Source organism: Callithrix jacchus, chromosome 13 (assembly GCF_049354715.1).
Source record: "Callithrix jacchus isolate 240 chromosome 13, calJac240_pri, whole genome shotgun sequence".
Classification (NCBI taxonomy): domain Eukaryota; kingdom Metazoa; phylum Chordata; class Mammalia; order Primates; family Cebidae; genus Callithrix; species Callithrix jacchus.
This window is the reverse complement of record NC_133514.1, coordinates 93956396-93970555: the sequence shown is the minus strand read 5'-3', so window position 1 is coordinate 93970555 and position 14160 is coordinate 93956396. Positions and strand designations below refer to the sequence as shown.

The 14160-nt window shown below is 50.8% G+C and overlaps 2 protein-coding genes across 21 annotated transcripts in view; one reads left to right on the top strand and one right to left on the bottom strand.

Annotated features, from left to right (window-relative positions):
* MRO (maestro) overlaps positions 1–10649 on the top strand; it is a 106267-nt gene extending 95618 nt beyond the window's left edge. For all 11 annotated transcript variants that reach the window (XR_008476080.2, XR_013525904.1, XR_008476079.2 and 8 more), the window contains one exon: positions 5941–10649. The gene's annotated coding sequence lies outside the window, so the exon portion shown is untranslated. The remainder of the gene's footprint in view (positions 1–5940) is intronic.
* MAPK4 (mitogen-activated protein kinase 4) overlaps positions 5587–14160 on the bottom strand; it is a 176299-nt gene continuing 167725 nt past the window's right edge. For all 10 annotated transcript variants that reach the window (XR_013525899.1, XR_004733039.3, XM_035271088.3 and 7 more), the window contains 2 exons: positions 11513–11726; positions 5587–8240 (listed from right to left, as the gene is read on the bottom strand). Coding sequence is in view for 8 of the 10 variants with exons in the window: in XM_035271088.3 (XP_035126979.1) it covers positions 7544–8240; positions 11513–11726 (911 nt within the window). In the remaining 2 variants the exon portion in view is untranslated. The remainder of the gene's footprint in view (positions 8241–11512; positions 11727–14160) is intronic.

Genomic DNA, 14160 nt, shown 5'->3' with positions numbered 1-14160 from the left:
GAAATCAATAATGATGGGCCATGGAGGGCTCACCAGGCAGGGAATGTGGAAGTTCTCCTAGATGCACCTCAGAGATCTTATATATTTGCCCTATTTTCCTGCTTGAATGATAAAATCCTCTGGGGGAGGGCCCTTCTCCTTTTTTTATTTTTTTTTTTGAGACTGAATCTTGCTCTTATTGCCCAGGCTGGAGTGCAATAGTGCGATCTTAGCTCACCACAACCTCCGCCTCCCAGGTTCAAGGGAGGACTGTCCCGGGTTCAGCTGCGCTTGCTGCGAAAGCCTCAGCTTCCTGCCTCAGCCTCCTGAGTAGCTGGGACTACAGGTGCCTGCCACCACGACTGGCTAATTTTTTTTTTTTTTGTAGTTTCAGTAGAGACTGGGTTTCACCATGTTGGCCAGGCTGGTCTTGAACTCCTGACCTTGTGATCCTCCCACCTCAGCCTCCCAAAGTGCTGGGATTACAGGTGTGAGCCATCAGGCCTGGCCTCTCCTATTTCTTTATCCCCCATAGTGCCAAGTGCAGTGCCCTGCAATACAGGTGGTATCTGCCCAGATCCCCTGCAGCAGGGAGTGTACCCATCGCCCAGCTGCTGTGGGTTGGGGCTGCTAAATGGTTCCCAGTTGCCTCTAGAGTTGCTGTTGGAGGAATGAGTTCTCTTCCCTTGCCCCACCCTCCCCAACTGGCAGCCATGACTGGACGACATGGAGGCACCAAAGGCCATTCTCTTTCCTCAAGGTGGCTCCACTCTATGGTGTGGTTCAGGCTCCAGAGCTCTTGATAAGACCAGGTTGAAGCTGGTCTCCAGCCTGGACCATGTGCCTGCTGAGATCCCCCTGCTCTAGGAAGGGGAAATACAAAAAACTGATACTCTGTCTGTCTCCTGTATCCCCTCCTTCCTAAGCACTCCTGCAGTGAATCACTGCCCCCCGATGCCCATCTCAGGCACTGATTTTTGGGAACCAACTCGACAATGATAGCCAAACTCTGATGGCCATTGCAACCCCACAACCATATTTTGGCCTTATCAGTGGAGTGGAAAACTCACAGCATGGCTCATGGCATCCTTGTTTTTGAACTTCTCAGTCTTTTAAAGCTCTGTCTTAGTATTGAGCCCTTGAATTACAGGAGAGAAGATGTAAACCATTTTTGTGTGCTTGTGAGCAGTTCTGGGAGACAGGATGAAGCAATTGTTGAAGACACGGTCTTGCTGGCAGCCACACACTTAGGTCATTCCTGTGCTGCCTGTTTCCCACCACACTGAGCCTATATGTTGGGGAGGTGCACCGAAGGGCCAACATGAGCCCATTGCAAGGGCCTTGAGACTGGTCTCACTCCAACCTTGAGATGGCTCTTTTTGGTTTCCGCTGGAAACAGAGCCATTCACTGCTAATGAAATGGAGTGTGGCTCAGAGTTTAGTAGAGCTAAGGTAGCCTGGCGGGAGCACTGTGTCATGGAGCCTTGAGCCATGGGGTCAGCCCCCTGGTGGGTTGTGCTTCGTTTCCTGATTATGGATTGGACTCAGAGCTCTGCCACGTTGTCACTCTTAGGTGTGCCACTCAGCACTAACAGGCATCAAGGCACAGCAGCATTCACATACTGGTGAGTCAAGAGTGTGCAGAGCGAGAGAGAACATCAGTGCAGGCTAAGCAACTTCAGTTCTGAGATCTCAGGTGTCAACATCTAGAAGGGTTCTCAGTGGTTTTAGTGAAGTTCTTAATGTAATTGAGTGAGGTTAAACTCACATCTCAAGGACCAAAATGACCCTCGAGTCAGGCAGAAACACACAACTCTTTCACTTGAGCCCCAGCCTGTTAGCAGGCTCTGAAACAAAGATCCCACTGGTTTGACACCAACACTTCTCAACCATGGCTGGAATTGCTGATCCCAAAATTGATTAGTGGGTCTATTGGGTAGGAAACTGATGGCACACTTGGGATGTATGGGAGACTGAAAAGCCATGTGCCACTGAAAGCCAGTTTTTATTCTTATAGGGAAGAAGGGAGGACCAGGAAGAGTTGCAAAAACCCAAGCCAGAGTGTGTTGCCAGCACTAAGCAGCTGTTCTCTGCCTGGGTCCTGAACCTGCTTCCTGCTAAGTCCCACTGTTCACACCTGTCGGTGCTGTCGGTGCTCTACCAATATCCATTTTGCTCTCACCTTTCTGTGTGTGCCAGCCCAGCTCCCACCAGTCAGCCCCTGTGGCCTTTTTTTTTTTTTTTTCCCCAAGACAGAGTCCCACTCTGTTGTCCAGGCTGGAGTTCAGTGGCACAATCTCGGTTCACGTGACTCTCCTGCCTTCCTCTGGAGTAGCTGGGATTATAGGTACATGCCACCATGCCTGGCTTTTTTTTTTTTGTATTTTCAGTAGAGACGGTTTTGCCGTGTTGGCCAGGCTGGTCTCTACCTCCTGACCTCAGGTGATCCACCTGCCTTGGCCTCCCAAAGTGCAGGGATTACAGGCGTGAGCCACCACGCCTGGCCCTGTGGCCTTTTTCTAACCACTGGAGCCCATTATGCTGCAGTGTGGTACAGGCCAGAGGTGCTAGGGAGATAGCATCCCAGGAGAGCAGTCCTCAACCCAGGCCTGGCTGCAGTGGGAAGTTTGGCAGGTACATGTTCCTCTCTGCCTCCTGGAGCTCCCTGCCAGGACGAAGCTACAGGTCCCCACAGCAGGAACTTGCACTGTTTATTGCTTCCTTCTCTTCCCTGTCACCTCCCCACTGCCCTCTCAGTGTTTCGTTACCCATAGCCTTGAAGGTGAATCCATATTTCAGGGTTTGCAGATGAAGGAAATCAAACTAAGCCAGTGCCCTGTTCTCCTTTCTTTGCTTACGACACAGATCAGGTCCCCAGCTAGTCAGGAGCTGTCTGGAGAGGCAGAAAGCCATGACTAAGGGCATCTCTGGGGCTCCAGCACCCAAAGAGGTGAGCAGAGCATGGGGCCTATGAGGGGCTAGTTCCTACTTTTGTGATCTGTTCTCATCTTCAGTGCTAATTTTGTTCCCCCAAGTCTCAATCCCAGCATCTGTATCCCAGCAAGGTTGAATGACACGAGTTTATTCTGGAAAGACTATTTAGGCTCTAGTTCTAGCCCTGTCACTAACAGTGTGGCTTCGGGCAAATTACTTGGCTGCTCTGAGTTTCAGTCTACTCATCAGCAAAATGAGGGGGTTGGATTAGATGATCTGTAAATGCCCATCTACTGTCAGTGTTTATATTCGCTGAATAATGAAAGAAGGCAGGACTATTATCCAGGCGGGTCTTCCTGGGCTTTCTCAGTGATTCAGTCTTAATGAAGACAGGATGCTGTTCAACATACCCTTGCTACAGTTTGACTCAAAACCATGCAGCTGGGGACATCAGACATGTCCCCTCTCCATGTGGAGCTTGCTAGTTCAATCAAGGACCACAGCTTTCAAGTTGAGCTTCCCTTTTGCCTGTTCTAACCATCACAGCAAAAAGCCTCGTTTCTAATCATGGTAGTAACCTCTGGCATAATGTCCCCTCAGCCTCAGCTCAAGTAGAATGTTTCCCACATTTTTAGAAACTGCTCACTAGCAAATGAAGACATTTCCCTAAAGAATGGAAAGTAAGCCGGGCGCGGTGGCTCACGCCTATAATCCCAGCACTTTGGGAGGCTGAGGCGGGTGGATCACGAGGTCAAGAGATCGAGACCATCCTGGTCAACAAGCTGAAAACCCCGTCTCTACTAAAAATATAAAAATTAGCTGGGCATGGTGGTGCACACCTGTAGCCCCAGTTACTTGGGAGGCTGAGGCAGGAGAATTGCTTGAACCCAGGAGGCAGAGGTTGCAGTGAGCCGAGATTGTGCCATTGCACTCCAGTCTGGGTAACAAGAGCGAAACTCCGTCTCAAAAAAAAAAAAAGGAAAGTAAAAGAGGATATGTAATGAGAAAATCATGTCGTGAAAATAGGATGTATAATAGGAAAGCGTCATGGAAATGTGGCATTTCTGAATTGGAATGTCAGTAGCTAGAAAGACAAGGCAAGCTGTGTACTTATTCACAAGAACATGGAGACCACATAGCATCTTACTCAAGGGGTCAGCAAAGTTTTTCTGTAGAGGGCCAGGTAATAAATATCTCAGGCTTTGTGGGCCATGAGGTTTCTGTTGCAACTCTTCAACTCTGTAGGATGGAGGCAGTCATTGACCAGGGTCAAGATGAGGCTGTGGGCTAGTGAGGCACACCTGCCATGGGCACAGATTTAAAGGTGCCAAAAACCTCAGTAGCCAAGATAAATATTTGAATGTAATATTTAAAAATTTATTGAAAAAAATCAATGATATAAAATATCACAATTTAAAATAAAGACAGAGGCCAGGCGTGGTGGCTCTCATGCCTGTAATCCCAGCACTTTGGGAGGCTGAGATCACTTGAGGTCAGGAGTTCGAGACCATCCTGGCCAACATGGTAAAACCCCATCTCTACTAAAAATACAAAAATCAGTTGGGCATGGTGGCAGGTGCCTGTAATGCCAGCTACTCAGGAGGCTGAGGCAGGAGAATCGCTTGAACCCGGGAGGCAGGTTGCAGTGAGCTGAGATTGTGCCATTGCACTTCAGCTTGGGCGACAGAGCAAGCAAGACTCCATCTCAAAAAATAAATATAATACAGACAGGATCAGAAAATATGTAAATGAATGAGTGTAGCTCTGTTCCAGTACAACCTCTTGGCCTGGGGCCATCGTTTGCTGATCCCTATGTGAATCACCTGGGACCCTCCCAACAGAAGTTTACATCTTAGAATCAGAGGTGGCTGGACGAGGTTGTGAACTGTTTACTTTGGGGTGTCCTCTTTCCTTGTCTTTTGGTCCTCCTTCCTTTTTGGTGCTGTTTGCTGTTTGTGCTTCTCAGCGTCTTCTCTCCACACCCCATTTCCTATGTTCCAGGAGCCCAGGCCTCACATTAGGCTTCAAGTCTTCTCCAATATAACATTTCAACCGGGTCTCTGGCCTGGTCGTGCCTCCCTTCACCCGCATCCACTCAGCAGGGAGATGGCCACTTTCCGCACTTTGGAAATAATCTGATAATTGGCTTAACAGGCTGCTCCTGTTTTCTTTAAATGCCAAGGCTCAGGTGCATTTCAACAGTAGAAAGTTCTTTTAGCCAAAATACCTGTGTTGTTCAAGGGTCAACTGTATTTGTTAAATTATGCATAAAGTTAAGACTAACAGTTTAATATTACAAAGGGGTCCACTTCAGATGGGTGGGATCTCAGGCATCTGTGAAGGGTAGCTCAGGTGGGTATTTTTAGGTGTTTGGTTCCCCCCAACCTCATGGTATTGGCACGATTCGTGACTAGAGGAGAGCACCAGCCCTGGTCAGAAGGTTTAGAGTTAGCTCCAAGATAGAGTTTTAAAGCCACAATATGGACCCCGGGCCTCACCAGATGATTCCGGAATTACCTCCTGATTACCAGTCTCTGTAGATTCTCCCCTTCCCAAGCCTTCCCTCACCCCCAAACAGTGGCCTTCATGGGCACAGAAAGAAGCCGGCTAGGTTCTTAGCACTCTCAAAGACAGGATCAGATAATACGTAAATGAATAAGACATCAGTAAATCTGTGTTCCAATAAAACTTTATTTGGCCTGTCCTGATCAAGTTTAATATTGTTTAATAGATTTTTTTAAAAACACGAGTAGTTGTAACAATTCCTCTGTAATAACAGTTATATATGAACTCCTGGTCAAGGCCAGCAGCTTGTTCCTTTACCAGAAAAGTAAAGCCACCTTCTGAGGACAAAATGGTGCATGAGGAGTGGTATATATTTTTTTTAAAGAAAAAAACCAAAACCCAAACACTTCCTATTTACATATTTTCCATTTAAAAATTGGTCAGTGTGATTAATTCTGTTTTTAAATATAAGTTTCTAATATGTTGCAGGTTTCAGTGTACAAATTATAGTTTGCTGATTAGTTTTAAGGTGCTGTGATGTGAGGATGACCGTAGCCCAAGACCAAGACTGGGGGAATGGTCTACCTACAGCCTGGCCGGACTTACTGTGAGTATCTTTGGGAGTGTTGGGGGAAGAGAAGGAGCTGAAGACCAGTGGCAGAAATGGCAGAGTGTTCCTGGGGACCACATAGGGGCTGTTAGTATCCCCACCCCACGCTTCTGCAGAGGGCCTGTGTCTACACACCACCCCATGCTGTGTGTGTGAGCACACGGGACTGCACACACCACACTCACCTTAGCCTACACTATGAGGGGCGCTGCTGCTTTGAATCCCTTCCTTTGTCGTGAGGTCTTCATGCTGGTGCCTGATCCCTGAGAGCCCTCGCTGTTGACACCCTTCCTTTCATACCTTCCCACATTTCTGGATTCCTTGCCCCCAAAGTCATGTGCTCTCCACATTTCTGTAGGGTTTGCTCTTTGCCAAGGTTAAATGGATGATCAAAATAAGGAAAGTATTGATGAGGGATGGTGGGTCCCATGTGAAACCTTCTCTTCTAACACATTTGCTCTATGGCAGGACCTCACTGCTGTCCTCCAAATGAGCAGTTAGTGCAGAGAACATTAGGTCCCGAGGTAGGTCTGGGAGGAGAAGTGGGGGGGTGGGGGATGGAGGGTGGGGGATGAGGGTGCTGGCAGAGAAGTTGGAGGGATTCTTGGAATTGTTGCCTTCAACCTCACTGGGGGAGGACGCCCACTGGGAAATGAGGGCTGTGTCTTTGCATCAGGAAAGTGCATAGGGAGTGCTGAGGGGGCGTATGCACAGGCCTGGGAGAAGGGCTGATTTTTACCCAAAGACCCCAGACTGTTCTGACCTGAAATGAAGATTTCAGACCATGCAGGGGTGAGGCAAATACAGGGGTGCGACAGATGAGAACATTTAAGTACTTGGGGAGCCAGAAAAAGTATGCTTGGTGACAAGGAGAGACAAACTGGTTCAGTTTCCAGTTGCAGAAAACAAGAAACACTGCTCTCAATGAAAGAACACTGAATGGTCATGGACAGGGAAGAAACAGTTCAGATCAAGGTTTCTAAGCAAAAAGCCAGAACCACCCCAGTAGAGGAAGACGTTCTATAGTGGACAGACCCTGGCCTGGGGGCCGGGAGACCATTTAAAGCTTGTCCTGACACTAAGCCTGTGATCTTAAGCAAGTATCTCTGCCTCTCTGCGCCTAATTGTCTTTCCTCAGCTGTCAATTGAGGCTAGTTGGGCCAGATGATTTTTGGAGCTACCTCTGCAAGATTTCGCAGCATCCTGCTACCCAGGTGGGACCCGCAGACTGCCGTCTAAAGCTGTTTCTTCCCTGTGCACCACACGTGGTCTCCCCTTTGCTGAGAAAGTGATCAACCCCCAAGCCAGGCTCCTGTTCAAACCCGCTCCCAGAGGTTAAAGGCTAGTTATTAAGGCAGTTTAAGAAATGGACATTCCTCTCGCTCCTCGGATCCTTCACGTGTTCTGCTAACCCCAAGGTAGCAGAGAGGGGTGGGAAGGGCGGCCTCCTCCTGACAGGCCCGGCTTTCTCTGGGGGCCTCCTGCTCTGCGGGGCCTGCAGCAGCCACTCCATCCTCACCACCTTTCTTTGGAGAAGGCCTCGGTCTGCACGAGGTCGCCAGGGTGCTCGGGGATGCACGCACCGTTGAGGTCGCCTAGTTTATTGTCCGGCAGGTCCTCAGGCTTGGTACAGAGCTTCAGGGCGCGGGAGATGAACACGTCCAGGTCGAACTGGGGGCTGGCACCGCCGTCCATGGGGGCTGGGCAGCCAGGGGGCGAGGCAGACCCGTGGCACTCGGGGTCATCGGCAGGTGGGCTGGCGTGCTCGGGGCCGCCCTGCGTGCTCTTGACCCACTGCGCGATCTCCAGGAAGAGGCTGGCCGGCTCGTCCTCGCGTGTCCCCGCGTCTGTCGGCCCTGTGGCCGTGGGGGGTGCGCCGGCCGCCTGCTTCCAGTGCGACAGGTCCAGGATAAGCTTGGGCTCCGAGTAGTGGTGTGGCTTGTTGTCGCGCCACAGCAGCTTGTCCAGGTAGGACGGAGACCCCACCTTGTAGTCGCAGGAGCGCCCGTAGTCGGCCTCGAAGGCCCGCTCCATGGACGAGTGTGACTGCTCCAGGAAGCGCTCGGAGCTGCTGTGCGAGTCCTTGCGCGGGTCCACCTGCACGTCCTCGGCCAGGGGCGCCGAACCCGCACGCGGGTCACGCTGCACCTCGCTGGCATCCTGGCACCGTTCGGGCCGCCACTCCAGGTCCGATGACAGGCTTACAGGGTACCTGCAGCGATACAAACAGAGCGGTGATGGGACGCCTGAGCTGAGTAGCTTCCGGGAGGGAGCCAAGCCCTCTAATCCCTGTTTGCCGCTCACACACCTGCCTTCTATTCCTTCCGAGTCCCCTGCCCCACCCCCACCCCTCAAGGTGGAAGGATGATGGGACAGGTAATCGCTAGCCTTGAGGGCTCAGCTGGGGGCATGGATTGTTTGGCTGAATACTTGTGTTCTTTTGTAGGCATTCAAAATACTGCAGATACTTCCTGTGCACTCACTATGCACCAGGCACTCACTGTTCTAGACATTACTGGACACAGCAGTGAACAAAATCTCCCTGTCCTCATGGAACTTTCCAGTGGATCCACCTATGTAATGCTCCTGAAATGGTGATGGATGCATGAATCACCTGCGGATCTTGCTAAAATGCAGATTTGGATTCTGTAGATCTGAGATGGGGCTTGAGAGTCTAACAAGCTCCCAGCTGCTCTGATGCTGCTGGGCCTTGGACCACATTTAGGACCAAGGCCCCAGCGAGCGCTTTCCAACCCTGAATCTGATTAGAACCACATAGGGGATACCATGCCTGCCTCACTGCTTCCCCAGGCCAATTCTGATTGAGTATGTCTAGGGTGGGACCCTGCATCAGCATGTTTTTAAGACCTCCCAGGTGATTCTAAGATACAGCCAGGGCTAAGAAGCCCTGCCCTGGTAGATGTGGTTGGGGACGCCACAGCACCTTGCATTGATGCAGGGCAGGTGGGGCCTACGGAAAGATTATAGACACCCTCCAGAGAATTAGAAGATCTTTGGCATTCTCCCCCATGTCAACTGCCCTGAAGCCATGGAGAGTGAAGTCAGCTAGCCAAGAGCAAAATGAAGGGCAGACAGGCAGGCCATCAGCTCGGGCCAAGCCCTCCCTTCCTTGTGTGGGTGCTCTATGGAGAACCCTGGGGTTATGGGGGCAGCCTGCAGCCAGCTGCTCCCTGAGCAGACCCAACAGACAGACCAAGGACAGGGGGTTCAGCTGTGTGGGGCAGACCTGGCAGCTGCAGTGCACAAAGTGGTTGGAGAGGCATAGGAAGGCCTCAGCCCCGCCCGCCTCCCAGTGATGACACTAGGGGAGGAATTGCTCCTAGAGCTGAACCGGGACTCTTCCCTTGAGTGGCGTTGGGCAGAAATTTCCAGGAGGAAGGGTGTGTGAAGACTCTGACTCTTGGGTGCTCTAGTCCAAGTGCCAAACATACATTATCTGTAGTCTTCATAGCAACCCTGCAGCCTTTGTGTTATCACCCCCACTGTACAGCTGGGAAACTAGCATTCCAAGAGGGTAAGTAGCTTGCCCCCAGCAGCAGGAGCCTTTGTCATCCTCCTTCCTCGGGCAGATCTGATAGGAAAGGTCGGGAGCACAGGTGCACCGGCTTTAGGGGTGGTCAGAGTGGACGGGCAGCAACAAAGAAATCCTGTGGCAGTTTTCCTGGCATAACTCTATGCACAGTGGAAAAAGTATAGGGTGACTCTCACTGAGCCCGTGCTGTTTGCCCCCAGGCTCTCTGGAGGAAGGGGCTACAGAGACCATAGTCAAGGGCAGGCCTGCCATGGGGGGGGTGGTGGCAGTGGCAGAAGACAGAGTCTTCATTAATCGCTATTTGCTGGCAATGCTTAAAAACAATTGACAACAACAAGCCAGCAAACCCGTCCAAAAATAGCAGCATTGCCCTGGCCCTCCCTCAGTGCCTCCTTAATCTGAAACCCGTCATCTGTCAAATGACTAAAAAGGAGGAATTGCTCATCTGTCACTTATGTAACTAGCTGTCACATTTCCACGGCAGTGGGACTCCCAGTTAGGCCCCCTCGGAGTCCTAGCTGTTGAGCCCTCGACTGCTGTTTCTAAACTGAACAGCTACCAGCTCTCCCTCCCAGAATTAGCAGATGGCGATGCCCAAATGTTTAGCTGCCTGATCTAAGAATGTCAGACAGGAAAAGATCTAAGAGATCATTACGTGGCTAGGCAGAAATTGTTTAAAAATACATCTTCTACCCAATGCTGATTCATTGGTAGTGGCTTCCAGGGACACTTGTTGAGGATTCTGTAGCCAAGCCCAGTATAGCAGGAAATGGTCCCATAATTGCTCAGCAGTGTCTGACATGGATGCAGATTGTGGAGAGCTCCACCAGGCCGAGTATCAACTGTGTGAGACGATGCCAGTCTCTTAACCTTGGAGCTGTAGCCTCCATGTGTGGCAATGGGCAATAATAATGTAGCCCCTGTTGATGGCATTCTTTTTTTTTTGACAGGGTCTCACTCTGCAACCTCAAACTTCTGGGCTCAAGGGATTCTCCAGCCTCAACCTTTCTAGTGTCTGGTGCTATAGCCATGTGCCACCATGCCTGGCTAATTAAAAACATAATTGTAGAGATGGGGTCTTGCTTTGTTTCCCAGGCTGGTCTGGAACTCCTGGCCTCAAGTGATCCTCCCACCTTGGCCTCCTAAAGTGCTGGGATTATAGGTGTGAGCCACCGTACCTGGCCTTTAAATGGCATTTTTTTTTTTTTTTTTTTTTTTTTTTTTTTTTTTGAGATGGAGTCTCGCTCTGTTACCAGGCTGGAGTGCAGTGGCACGATCTCAGCTCACTGCAACCTCTGCTTCCTGGGTTCAATCGATTCTCCTGCCTCAGCCTCCCGAGTAGCTGGAACTATAAGCATGCGCCATCACGCCTGGCTAATTTTTGTATTTTTAGTAGAGACAGGGTTTCACCATATTAACCAGGCTGGTCTTGAACTCCTGACCTGGTGATCTGCCTGCCAAAGTTCTGGGATTATGGGCGTGAGCCACTACGCCTGGCCTTTAATGGCATTTTTAAAAGGTGCCAACATGAAACTGAGAAAGCGTTTTGTAATGGTAATTTCTGCCTTTTTTTTTTTTTTTGCCTTGCATTGTTGCAGTTTACTTTTCAAGGGCAGATTCCCAGACTGCTAGAAGTGAGCTCCTCCCATGGTGCTCACTAGGTCCTTGGGGAGCACTGTACCGAACCTCGTATTCACTAGACTCATGGTGGTGAGGGAAGCTGAGGGTGTTGCATAAAGGAAGGCCCCTGACCCACACATGCAGCCCACGCTGGTCATTTACCAGCAGAGGAAGGTGGGAAGCTAAGCTGGAGAAGTCGTCCAGTGAGCTATGCAACTTGGAAGACAGAGGGAAAGGTCATGGAGGATTAGAGGCAACATAGAAACGGGAGACTAGGGAAATGTGGCTCTGGAACCCCGGGCGGCCAGTACCTGGAACTGCACCTGTCCCAGTTGGAGAGCTGGCTCTGGTTAGCAGCCATCAGCACGATGTCGTCGATCTCATCCTCAATGCGGAAAGGGTGTTTCGAGGTGGGCTCGTCCTCGGGACATGAGTATGGGCTCATGTAGGGGTGCTGCAGCCCCATCTCAGCTGTTAGGCGATCCATGGGGTTAAAGGTCAGGATCTTCTCCAGAAAGTCGATGGCTGCGGGGAGCAAAGCCAGACATGAAGGTCATTTGTTGCCTTTGTCAAGCTCAGAAGGAGACTCCTCAGCACGGTGACATTCTGTGCTGGTGTCTGTGCTTCTGCATTTGTTAAAAGGTTTTTAGCCATTTTCTTTCTCAAGACCCTTGTCACAATCCAGTGACAAAGGCAAAGCAGATTCTGCCTTTTAAACAGACTCAGCGGGTTAAGTGACTTCCTCAAGGTCCAGCCTCAGTCTGGGTTTCTCCAGAGATAGAACCAGAGACAAGGCTTGGGGTTGTAGCTAGTTTACGTGGTTGGGGGGGCGGGTCCCAGCAAGCACAGGTCGGGGAGTGAGAGGGAACCAGAACAAGGCACACTCATGACAGGTTATTCATGTGGGCACCTGGGATCCTCCAGAGACAGTGTGGGCCACACTCACAGGTGGTTCCACGTGCAGGGCGGGGAAGCTGGAATATTTATATACCCATTCCCCTTTGTCATGGCTTAATGCTGCTGGAGTGGGATGGAGGAGCCTGCTCCTGAGGAAGCCCTGAGGCAGGAGTGCCAGGTGCAACAGTAAAAAGCCTTAGTGAGAAAGGTGAATGTGGAGGTCTAGGGGTGGGACAGAGTCTCCACAGTCCAGAACTCCTGGGTCCAAATCCAGAGCTCTTCCTACTATATGCTGCCCCTGAAGTTCAACAGACAAAGGCAGGCAGCCTTGATGGATGGATAGATACTACAGATACTGAACAACCCCTGCTCTGCCAAGCAGTAGTCCTTTCATGGCTGGATCAAGGGGAAGTTCTGGGCAGTGGGAATCTGGGGACGGGAAGGGATGCTCAGAAGCCTTGTGCAGGAGGCTATTTGCCAGCCAGCACGACTGCATACCAAGGTTCCGCAGAGAGCAGCTCTGCACACGGGCACTAGTGGCCCTTCCCTTGAGCAGGGGTGGCTGCCCTGAGAGCTCTGCTCTGGGAGCGCTGCCCTGGGTTATCTCAGGGCAAGGTCTAGCTTAGCAGTTTGGATTCCTTCTCAGCACTGGCGTCTCTGACGTCTGCTTAAATCATGACTTGGCTCCTCATGTTACAGCCCAAGTGGAGCGGGAGAAATGGAGCTGAGCTCAAGGCCCAGGCTGTCCAGCCCTCCGAGGGGCTCCCTAGTGGGCCTCCGCCTGCACCGTTAACCTGCTCCTCACACCAGCCCTGGATCTCTTTGCAAAAAAATTCATCAATGATTCAGGAAATCCATGGATTCAGAAGGTCACTGGCCTCCCAGGAGGATGCAGTGCTGCAGTGTAACCCTAGACCCCCCAGATTAGTTCAGCAGTAACTGATCACCCCAATAGTCTGATGCTCAGAAGTTGTTTCTGGGTCTGCAGTTGCACACTTAAAAGAGGATCTGCCTCACAGATTCCTAGGACTGGAAGAATTGGGTACTTTACTGCCGGGCCCAGCTTCAAGTCTGGCCAGGTCTTTCTCTCTTTGGATCCCCAGCCACTTTTTTGGCCCCAGCCAAGACTTGACCTTTTGACAAGGAAATGAGAGAATTAGAGCTCTGAAGATTGAGGCAGGCAGTATCATCTTTAAAAAAAGATGAGTACCACCACTGGGGTAGTGCCTCACATCTGTAATCCCAGCACTTTGGGAGGCCAAGTCAGGAGGATTGCTTGAGCCTAGGAGTTCGAGATCAGCTTGGGCTTGTCTCTAGCAAGACTAGCAGTGGCCCAGGTGGGCCAGTAATGGGTTGTCTCTACAAAAAAAATTTAAAATTAGCCAGCCAAGGTGGTGCATGTCTGTGGTCCCAGCTACTCGGGAGGCTGAGGTGGGAGGATCGCTTGAGCCCTTGAGGCTGAGGTTGTAGTGAGCCATGCTTACACCACTGCACTCTAGCCTGGGTGAAAACTGAGATCCTGTCTTAGAAGAAAAAAGTCGAGTACCAACCCAGAGCTGCCCCACAGACTCCATCAAGGATGAAAACCTGCTCTTGCCTCTCCCTGACAGCTGGTCCTCCTGCAGGTCCCAGAAACTTCTGAGAAGCCCAAACACTAGGAAATTCTTCATTTGTTTTTGAGACAGGGTCTCATTCCTGCCGCCCAGGCTGGAGGGCAGAGGCACGAATACAGCTCACTGCAGCCTCAACTTCCCAGGTTCAGGTGATCCTCCTACCTTAGCCTCCCTAGTAGCTGAGACCACAAGCATGTGCCACCATACCCAACTAATTTTTTTTCATATTTTTTGAGGAGACAGGGGCTCCCTATGTTGCCCCAGCTGGCCTGAAACTCCTGGGCTCAAGAGATCCACCCACCTCTACCTCCCCAGAGTGCTATGATTACAGGTGTTAGCCATCACACATAGCCTAGAAAATTCTTCCTTTTATCAAACTTAAATCTTCCCCCTTTAACTTCTACCCTGGGGCCTACCTCTGCCTTCAGTGGTTCCCCCAAATCAGCATG